Below are 11,354 nucleotides of genomic sequence, written 5' to 3' on the forward strand. Positions count from 1 at the left end.
AGAAGGGGACGGCAGAGGATGAGATGGCTAGATAGCATCACCGATGCAATGAATATGAACTTGAGCATGCTCCGGGAGAGAGCGCAGGACAGGAAGGCCTGGCGTGCTATGGTCCATGGGGTCACGAAGAGTCGGACACGACTGAACGACTGAACAACAACAACAACAACAGCCATACATCATAATATACATCATTTATAACACTGCAACAATCAAATATAGTTTCTCTATACTGTCCTGGTCCAAAAATCAATCTAAAAAAATCTTTCCCAGTCTTCACAGCAGTAGATCCTAGAAATGATTCTGAACTCTAAGAAAGTGTGAAGGTCAATTAGGGTGCTCCCCCCTGCCCTGACCCATCTGAAAGGATGTGTTTTTTAGCAGAGCCTTTCAGTTCTGGGCGGGGATATAATAGCAGTTATTGTATCTGATCAATAATCTTGTACAAAATCCTGATAATTGAGATTCCTTCCATTTGTCCCTCCTTCACCAATCTTAGTGCAAAACCTCCTAAAAAAAGAAAATGTCTTTTGAACTAAGAGGTTTTGTGAATGTATATGGGGAAAAAAATCGGCAATTCAAGTTACCGGATAGCTTGTCAGGTCACATTGACGTTCTTTGAACTAGTGCTGAACTTTGGGCCTTAAGACAGATTGGTCCCTGCCACAATAAAGAAAGTTGTGTTTTCTTCTTTTACAAAACCCTAATACCCAGTTCAACACAATTGGACGCAGATGATTGCACCTGTATGAGATTGAGCTAGCGGCAAGCTTGAGCTATACAATTTTATCCACTGAGGTAAGAGATCAGATTAGTTTTTATGAAAGCTTCGGGTGCTGGAGGAACAGAGTACCAGCCCTGTGGGAGAAACACAGCCTAAAGTTATCGCTGTCATAGGAAACCAAAAGATGGATTCATTTTCTAGAAGGGTAATGGCTGTCCTCTACAGGCCCATCTTGTATCTGCACTGTTGAAAATGAAGAAAAATCAGCCACAGAGCAGACTATTCTTTGGGGTAATCGGGAAGCTAACTTTACACTGGAAGCTTTTTGTATTTTATTTTGTACCTTTCAGTTTGTGTAGGAGGGCAAAGAGGAGGATTTGAGCATCAAGCCTACCGCACCCAGGTACTCTGTAGTTGCACACGCATAGGCCCGACACATCACCGTCAGAGCCCCTAATGGTACAGGGGTGCCAGTCACATGGAGCATCTCTCTGCATCCCACTTTACACACACAGGTGGCATTTTGCAGACATTCCACACGATACCTGGATGTCATGGCCAGGGCCAGCAAGGCATGGTGATGTTGGAGCAGAGCCCGCAGGATATGTTCCTGCCCCCTTCACATGTTTAGCATGGAGGAATGCATAAAGGGGGCTTTAGTGAATTGTCTTCGTTTTGCTGTTGTTGCCGTTACTATCAGTACAATGCACCAGGATATTCTTCTGCACAAGCCCCAGTGAAACGAGTGGAGGCTGTTCAAGAGCACCCCGTGATCGTCTCATACGGCTCAAATTAATTTCATTTGGACTTGAACTTGGGAGCTTCTCAATTGATTGTGCTCTGTGGTCTCAGACTTACCTATGAGTAGACATGCATGGGATTGCACTGTTTGCCTCACAACCACCCTGTGGCATAGGTTTGGCTGTGAGAGTGACCTACTCAGGGTCATCCAGTGAGCTTCCCATCTGAACTTGCAATTCCCACTTCCATGCCCACCATTCTAGCCCCTGCAACCATGGCTTCTAAATGTAGTGGGGGTCAAGCTGAATTTAAGTATCAAAATTCAGGTTAAGTTATTCATATGTACCTTTAATTTCAGCCATATTATCTCTTCAGACCTAAATCCCAATATGAATTTGTTGGCACCATTACTATGGAGCCTCTTCTAAATGATGAAGTAGTCTTGAGTTTTTCCTAGATAGGCAGGGCCGGCCCTACCATTAGATAGAGTGAGGCAGCTGGCATGGAGCAGTGGCAAGGTGTTGTAGAACGGTGCTGTGTATGCCATGCAGTGTACACTACACCACATGAACTAGGCTATGACGCTGAGTTGCAGTGGAGGACATCGCCAGAGTTGAAGTAAGAGTCTGGTCAGCTTCCTGTCTTTTGTCTCAGGCATCAACATGTCTTGGGCCTTCCCTATATATAAATAGACTGCTACTTAACATTTTATATTTGCTTGAGTACAGTTAGGGAATATTGGAAACTGTAAACATTTTGGAATCTTAAGGGCATTTTCAGAAAATAGAAATCATCTTGAGAAAGAGAGAGAGCGCGCGCAAGTCCAGAGATTATAATGTTGGGAAGGTTTTACGGGTCTTTCTAGCAAATCTCAACTAATCAAAAATATTCTGAAGATGGTTACGAATTAAGGATGGCATATTGACATAATATAATCTCTCTCCAAATTGACTGTGGACATCACTCGGTAGCAAGCAAATAGAAAAGAACATTTCAGCTAAACCCATACTAGGGCACATATCTATTGTACTATATGTTCTTTTTTCTGAAAGAGTACTTGTCACTAATTACCAAGGTTAGCATGTTATGATGAGTTACTATGTACCAAAGCAGCATGAAAAAACTGTGCTTTGGGCAAATCCAGCTTGCAGGTTATGTTGCCACTGGCTACTCAGTGTGGAGTTTGTTCTCTGCTGTCAGGAGATGGCCTTAGCTTACTGTGGACCAAAACACAGCGCTCTATAGCTGCAAGCAGAATGAATTATGAAAGGAATTTATATAAGGAAAATGTTGCTTGGTACAATAAAATCAACCAAATTTGATTTGTTTTTAGACACAAACTATATACCTATCAGTATAAGGTCCAAACTACATATTACAAGGAATGCACGACTGCTGCTTACTTTTGTCTCCTCCTGCATTTCCCCAGTAATGTTTAGTTAAATCGTTACATTGTCACATGTAACATTTCCCTGTCCCTTGCAAGTGGCAGCCAGTAAAGTGGATCAGGGGTAGGGAAACACCGAGCATAATGACATTGTATCATAATGAACCTTTATGTGCAAACTAGTGGAGCATGGTACACTTTTTTTTTCAATTTTTAATTGTGAGTTTTAACAAAACAAATAAAAAACATAACACACCCCACCCCACCCAAAATATAATGACATATTCTAAAATCCTCACTGGGGTCAGTTCGCACATTCAGCTGCCAGCCATCAAGTGGAGTATGATACGCTTGATGGCTGGCAAATGAATGTGTGAAGTGACCCCAGTGAAAAGCATTGTCTCTGAAGTGATTAAGAGCTCTGTTTGTGATGTCAGATGTCTGATGTCTGGTTCACACATGCAAATCATCACTAGATATTACAGTCATCAAATTATAAAAATAGATGTTTGAACCAGCAGCAGTGTTAGGTAGGATACTGGAAATGCTACAGTAGTACAAGAAAAAGAGTACATTGTGTGGCAGTCACTTAAATGTTATTGTCAACACTCACTCGTGTATGTCTGAAGAACTGGGAAATTTACATCTAATTTCAGGTATTAATACAATACAGCTGGGATTTTCAGCATTATGAACATTCATTGTAACATATATTTCAAGATGCTATTATTTTCCCCGTATCAGCATGAGCCTTAATTTTTTAAGACTTGCTATTTGGATCAAGTGATGTTCCAAAATATTAACTCAGGTTTCTCAGAGTAAGCTTGCTCTTTCCCTTGGGAATAATAGTAGTATTGTCTACTACATAATGAAACTCTGTCTAATTAGAAAAAAAATAGTTGTGTCTAAATGCAAAATAATCATAATGCAATCCCTGCTCATTCAAAACTTCTCATGATTTCATAATCCAATTTTGCATCTCGGCATTTGGTCTTAATTAACAAATTACCCAGCCCACTTTTCATCATGGTAAGTGTCCTACTCCTTCTACTTCATCAGCTGAGAAATAATGCAGTATGAAAGCCAAAATCTCCTGCCATAAGTTATCCTACACTGCAAATGCCATCTGGGATTATTTCCTGTGCATGATAATTACCATTCAGACAGCCAGAGTCCTGCTCTTTGCATTTTCAAAGAATTAACAAGCCATGCAGCACAGAAGGTATAACAAAGTTCAGGTTCGAGAACAGGTGGATGTGTTGGATACTGTCCAACTTCTCCATTCAGCTTATAAATGAGCCGTGCATATTGAATAGAGGAGGCGAGAGAGGATTTAATTTGCAAGCCCGTTCTCTAGACCCAAGTCAATGGCAATTTTTCAGCCCTGTACATGCAGTTCAGTGCACAATGTTTTGTCTCTTTCTCTTTTTAGATGGATCACATTGTTTTAGAACACCTTCCGCGGGCCACATGTTTGGAAGTGGATTCATCTCAGAAAGCCCTGAGGGCGAACATTTGTTCCTCCTCCAGCCTTTATCAGAAGTGGCAGTTTGGAAATTATTATGCCGACTGAAGAGAAAGATGAGCAAACGAGACACGAGGGCTGCTTTGTAATCTGGCGAATTTAAGAATGACAGCTGTGAAACGTCTGACAGTAGCAAGTACAAAACTGGCAACTCATTTCCAAGCTGCAATTGAAAACCCATGAATGTTAAAAACAGAAGCATATGGAAAGATCAGAAGATGGAGTAAGAGCACAGCTGGCTTAATGCAAGGCAGGCGTGTCACCTCCAGGGGTGCATGGCAGGAATCTGGCCGGGAAAAAATTGTTGAGGGGAAAAGGAAGTGCTTCCAAAGTTCTTCTGTACTAGGTCTATGGTGGTTTACCTACCAAAGAGTAAAGCAATCAACAGGACTCATCACAGCTATATTTGTGGCTTTTGTTTCTTTTTAAGAAAACTTGCGAAGATTTCAGTTTACTATTTTGTTTTCTCTGTGTCTCTCTCTGTCTCTCTCTCTCTGAAAATGTTAACCTCTGGGGAACCTTGTAGACTTGCATATCTAAAACCTCCATCCCAAAATGCATGGCCTGAGCACAGGAACTGACAGCTGTCAAGTTGGATTGATTGTGGGCTGCCTGGTGAATCTCCAGCCTATACTTCAAGGTCATGGCAAAAATCTGGCTTTATTATAGAAAACAAAGGGGTTGAAAATGTCTTACAAGGCAAGCAAGCAAGGCCCTCTTGCCAACACCTCTAAGACACTGGACATGCTTGAGCTGAAGCATCCAGGCTGTAGGGGACAGAAATGCTGTCTCTGTGTGCCAGATGCCTGAAATTAGAGCCACCTAAATAACACCCTTAAAATTTTCCATGCATAGGGATAGAGAGCAGAATGAACAGATCCCTGGAAGAATGGGAAACAGGACTGCAGGCCTTAAAATTTTGGATCTTGTATTTCCATTGACAACTCTTTCATTATAGTCCTATTTAGGCATTCAGTACCAGTCAGATCAATGAATCAAGGTAAACTGGAGGTGGTCAAACATGAGATGGCAAGATTGAACATCGACATCTTGGGAATCAGCGAACTAAAATGGACAGGCATGGGCGAATTTAATTCAGGTGACCATCATATCTACTATTGTGGGCAAGAATCCCTTAGAAGAAATGGAGTAGCACTCATAGTCAACAAAAGGGTGGGAAAAGCAGTACTGGGGTACAATCTTAAAAATGATAGAATGATCTCAGTACGAATCCAAGGCAAACCATTCAACATCACAGTAATTCAAGTCTATGCCCCAACCACTGATGCCGAAGAAGCTGAGGTTGATCGGTTCTATGAAGACCTCAAACACCTTCTAGAACTAACACCAAAAAAAATGTCCTCTTCATCATAGGGGATTGGAATGCTAAAGTAGGAAGTCAAGAAATCACCGGGATAACAGGCAGGCATGGCCTTGGTGTACAAAATGAAGCAGGACAAAAGCTAATAGAGTTTTGCCAAGAGAACACGCTGATCATAGCAAACACTATTTTCCAACAGCACAAGAGACGACTCTACAGATGGACATCACCAGATGGTCAATATCGAAATCAGATTGATTATGTCCTTTGCAGCCAAAGATGGAGAAGCTCCATACAGTCAGTAAAAACAAGACCTGGAGCTGACTGTGGCTCAGATCATGAGCTGCTTCTTGCAAAATTTTGGCTTAAATTGAAGAACGTAAGGAAAACCACTAAACCATTCAGGTATGACCTAAATCATATCCCTTATGAATATACAGTGGAGGTGAGGAATAGATTTCAGGGATTAGACCTGATAGACAGAGTGCCTGAGGAACTATGGACAGCGGTCCGTAACATTGTTCAGGAGGCAGCAACGAAATCCATCCCAAAGAAAAAGAAATGCAAGAAAGCCAAGTGTCTGTCTGATGAGGCTTTACAAGTAGCTGAGGAAAGAAGGGAAGCGAAAAGCAAGGGAGAAAGGGGAAGATATATCCAACTGAATGCAGAGTTCCAGAGAATAGCAAGGAGAGACAAGAAGGCCTTCTTAAATGAACAATGCAAAGAAATCGAGGAAAACAACAGAATGGGAAAGACTAGAGATTTCTTCAAGAAAATTGGAGATCTCAAGGGAACGTTTTGTGCAAAGACGGGCATGATAAAGGACAAAGAAGGCAGGGACCTCACAGAAGCAGATGAGATTAAGAAGAGGTGGAAAGAATACACAGAAGAACTATACAGGAAAGATCTGAATGTCCCTGATAGTCATGATAGTGCGGTCACTGAACTTGAGCCAGACATCCTCGAGAGTGAAGTCAAGTGGGCCTTAGGAAGCATTAGTAACAACAAAGCTAGCGGAGATGACAGTCTTCTAGCTGAGCTATTTAAAATCCTAAAAGATGATGCTGTTAAAGTGCTGCATTCAGTATGCCAACAAATTTGGAACACTCAACAATGGCCGCAAGACTGGAAAAGGTCAGTTTACATTCCAATTCCAAAGAAGGGCAACACCAAAGAGTGTTCAAACTACCGCACAATTGCGCTCATTTCACATGCCAGCAAGGTGATGCTCAAAATCCTACAAGCTAGGCTTCAGCAGTATGCGAACCGAGAACTACCAGAAGTACAAGCGGGGTTTCGAAGAGGCAGAGGAACTAGAGATCAAATTGCCAACATTCGCTGCATCATGGAGAAAGCAAGAGAATTCCAGAAAAACGTCTATTTCTGCTTCATTGACTACGCTAAAGCCTTTGATTGTGTGGATCACAACAAACTGTGGCAAATTCTGAAAGTGATGGGAGTACCAGACCACCTTACCTGTCTCCTGAGAAACCTGTACGAGGGTCAAGAAGCAACAGTAAGAACCAGAGATGGAACAACCGAGTGGTTCAAAATTGGGAAAGGAGTACAACAAGGCTGCATATTGTCACCCTGCCTATTTAACTTATATGCTGAGTACATCATGAGAAATGCCGGGTTGGATGAATCAGAGGTCGGAATTAAGATTGCTGGGAGAATTATCAACAACCTCAGGTACGCAGACGATACCACCCTAATGGCAGAAAGCGAAGAGGATCTCAAGAGCCTCTTGTTGAGGGTGAAAGAGGAGAGTGCAAAAGCTGGTTTGAAACTCAACATTACAAAAACGAAGATCATGGCATCTGGCCCCATCACTTCCTGGCATATAGAAGGGGAAGAAATGGAAGCAGTGACGGATTTTACTTTCTTGGGCTCCAAGATCACCACAGACGGTGACTGTAGCCATGAAATTAAAAGACGCTTGCTCCTTGGGAGGAAAGCTATGGCAAACTTAGACAGCATAGTAAGAAGCAGAGACATCACGTTGCCGACAAAGGTCCGTCTAATCAAAGCGATGGTTTTCCCAGTAGTAATGTATGGCTGTGAGAGCTGGACTATAAGGAAGGCTGAGCGCCGAAGAATGGATGCTTTCGAACTGTGGTGCTGGAGAAGACTCTTACGAGTCCCCTGGACTGCAAGAAGGTCAAATCAGTCCATCCTAAAGGAAATCAACTCTGAGTGCTCATTGGAAGGACAGATACTGAAGCTGAAGCTGAAATATTTTGGCCACCTAATGCGAAGAGAAAACTCTCTGGAAAAGACCCTGATGCTGGGAAAGACTGAAGGCAAAAGGAGAAGGGGACGGCAGAGGATGAGATGGCTAGATAGCATCACCGATGCAATGAATATGGACTTGAGCACACTCCGGGAGAGAGCGCAGGACAGGAAGGCCTGGCGTGCTATGGTCCATGGGGTCACGAAGAGTCGGACACGACTGAACGACTGAACAACAACAACCAGTAAGTTTCCCCCTCAGGAATCCTCTCCCTGTGTTAGAGACCCTTCAGATAAACACTGATCATATGTTGCCTGCGGGGCATGGCCACGTGCTCATTGCCACTGAGGGGCTGAGGCTAGCCCCACTCATTCCCCTTTGCACATTTGGAACCACGTACCTGAATAGTACCATAATACCTGAATAGTACCTGCCATAAAGTGATGGCATTGGAGTCTAGCAATATGTGAACAGTGGCACTTCAGCAGTGAGAATGCAGAGGGTGTTATACATACTGTTGAGCCTATTATAGCCAGTGCCAACTTTTGGACCTGAAAAAATAAAAGGAGCCTTTTAAACCCATGTGGGCAGTAGCAACAACTTTTCTTGTCACTGTCTTAAACCACTCTTTGTGTGGAAAAATTGCCTAGCCACTCACCACATGGTGGCTACTTTAGAACTTCTCACGTAGTGCCCCCCACTACATGAAAAGACAGTTACCTGTAGCCTCCAACCACACAGGGATCCTAGCATTACCATGCACATGAAACTGCTTGGAACCACAGGAATGCGAGGGATAGAATTCAACTTCCAATTACCACATGGCTATAGATGGTTGGTTCACACCAAGCAGCTGGTCACCTCACATGAAGTTCTTTAAGCAGCCACTGGGCACAGGGGGTAATGGCAGCCATGGAGCCACACTGCGGAGAGGGTTAGGGAAACCATGGGCCGCCCGCACACACGACCACACAACCACACTGTGCAGCACGGTTTACCTACCCTCCCCAAGGCACACCCCCTCCAGAGTTCTCCTGGCCCAGCAGCTGAGCATCCCAGCAGCCACTGTGGCAGAAAAAGGATCCTGGCAGCTGCACCATCAGTTGTGAGGCCGATCTTGACCATAGAGATCTGCCAAGCAGAGCAGTGGTGGCATTTTCAGCTGCTCTGAGCGCCCATCTCTGTGGTTGACCCCGTTACCCTCGCATACTCCCCACATGACACGGAACCTTTACCCCTACTGCAGAGCATGGGTTATGAGGGTGGGTAATTAACCCCTCATGGGTGGCACAAATGCCTGCCCCCACAGCATATTAACCCCTCAAGGGTTGCTCCCGGAACTTACCCACCATGGTTTGGTGTGTTGTGTGAACCCAGCCACTGTGATATGTGGTTGTCTGATTCCACCCTTTAATCTGACACAATGGTTTCTCAAAAGCACAAATATGCAAACTTACTACAGAGCAGTAAACTGGAGCTGCTCCAGAGTAAAAGATAAAGCACACATTCAGCAGCCCCCCCTGCTATATCTGCTGTTGGGTTTCACTAATTCCAGCTGCAGCTGCAGGACCACAGGGTTGCTCTCTTATGTAATACCAAACAAAATGCTATTTAAGATTGGGTGTCACTTTGCCCCTCCCCAGCCTCTTTCACATCATGTGATTATTCCCCAGGAGAACACACATATATCTGGCATTTAGAAGTAATCCTAACTAATGCTCTTAAAAACACACTTTTTTAACAAATTAACCTTGAATTTATCGAAGAGCAAACCTTTGAATCTTGAAATAGTTTCCCCTCCTAAGATGATTGGAAGAGGTTTCTTTATGCCCAGAATATGGAAAATGTGCATGTCTTCCTATATATGAAGAGGTATGTGTGTGGGGGGGAGTTGTTGTTGGGGCAATCATCTAGTTCATCTGCAGTTTGAAGTGGCACTGGCCAGCAACGGATTCCGTATGTGAAGCAGTTGACTGTGTACAGTAAGGATTTACAGATGTGTACTGTACTGTGTATGGCAGGGATTTAGACATAGACCAGACATTTGTACAGGGGCGAGTGAGATTGAACCTTGGCCTGTAATGTGTATGTGCTCAGTGGGACACTGCAAATTCCCTATGGCCTTTTTCCTCCATGGGTTTAGCCTACATGAAGAGGGGAGCTGTTGGACTGCAGCCCTCATAATTCCCAGTCAGCCTGGCCATTGCAGTCCAACACATCTGGAGGCCAGCACTCCTACACACAAGCACAGCCATTCCCACCCTGCTGCCCACTGGATGTGTTGGACTGCAACTCCCGTAACTCCCCACTAGCATGCCAGTGTTGATTGGGAATTATGAGAGTTGCAATTCCACACCCCCGATGGGCACCAGGGTGGGGAATGCTGCACAAACAGCTGTATATGTGTAGACAACCCATGCAACTTGGAACTGAAGCCCGGTTGGGATTCCCAAGCATGTAGGCAGCCTAGGTGTGTATAACTGTATGCATGTGGGTATCCTTTTTTAGATGTTCTACTAAATGTGCAAAAGTTGGAAGTGGGGCTAGCAGGTCACAGTCCCACTTCTTCCTCCACACATAAACTAAACCCATAGAGAAAAATGTGCAAAATCCTCTTGGCTCATTGTTGTTTGAGAATGGTAGCCACCATGAAATAGCTTTTGTCATTTTGCAGGACTGAGACCTTGAGCTACAGTCCTCAGTCCATTTATTTCAAAGCGGTTGGCACAGGACAACTGCACTGTTGATTTGCTGAAGGAGCGCATCAGCTTTCATGCAGTCATTGCCTTCCAAATCTGCAAAGGCAGCATGGCCGTTCTGGAGCAAGAAGCTTAAGGAATAGCATCCTCTATCTCAGAGCATTGTGCTGAATTTGTACCTCACTATACAAGCTTAGATGACAGCCAAGCTTTCATCGTCCATAATGTTTACAGCCTGTTACAAGTCTGTTTTATGTCCAAGAGTGCCTCTGTATAATGTTACCATCACATCACCTATCAACACGGACAATGTTTGACAAGCTGAACCTGCCAAAATATTGATTTGCCTAACAGACTTCACAGTCCGCTTCATTCCCAACTGTCTTCCTGATTTCCTCCCCACCTCCTTTGCCATCCTTCAGTATAGCTACCCTGCAGTCACCATCAGAAAAATTACACAGATGTTGTCTGCGAACTCATGTTTTATCAAGGGCATGAATTTCATTACTCTCCGTGTGCTGACATTCCATCATTTGTCATTTAGCAGGCACAGAGTGGCCATATGTCATGGTCGCATTGCATTCCCCATCATGCCAGTTGCATTCTTGTTCTATACTTGAGCAAAATCTTTGCTTCTGTATTGGTTTAGCTTATGCTTTAAAAAGCATCTTGCATGTTCCCTGTGGACTCTTGGCACGAAAAGCATTGCTGTATTGGGAAGCAC

General features: G+C 43.8%; 1 protein-coding gene across 1 annotated transcript in view; it reads left to right on the plus strand.

The window, feature by feature from the left end:
* The window catches only part of GALNT5 (polypeptide N-acetylgalactosaminyltransferase 5), a 56,661-nt gene extending 50,414 nt beyond the window's left edge, over nucleotides 1-6,247 (plus strand). Inside the window, exon 10 of the mRNA XM_084811121.1 lies at nucleotides 4,285-6,247. Coding sequence (XP_084667247.1) covers nucleotides 4,285-4,425 — 141 coding nt within the window. The 3' untranslated portion in view covers nucleotides 4,426-6,247. The remainder of the gene's footprint in view (nucleotides 1-4,284) is intronic.
* Nucleotides 6,248-11,354: the final 5,107 nt, after the last annotated feature.

The sequence above is a fragment of the Heloderma suspectum genome, chromosome 1 (genome assembly GCF_057233095.1).
Source record: "Heloderma suspectum isolate Gila_16-S chromosome 1, 16-S_ref, whole genome shotgun sequence".
In the NCBI taxonomy this organism is placed as follows: Eukaryota; Metazoa; Chordata; class Lepidosauria; order Squamata; family Helodermatidae; genus Heloderma; species Heloderma suspectum.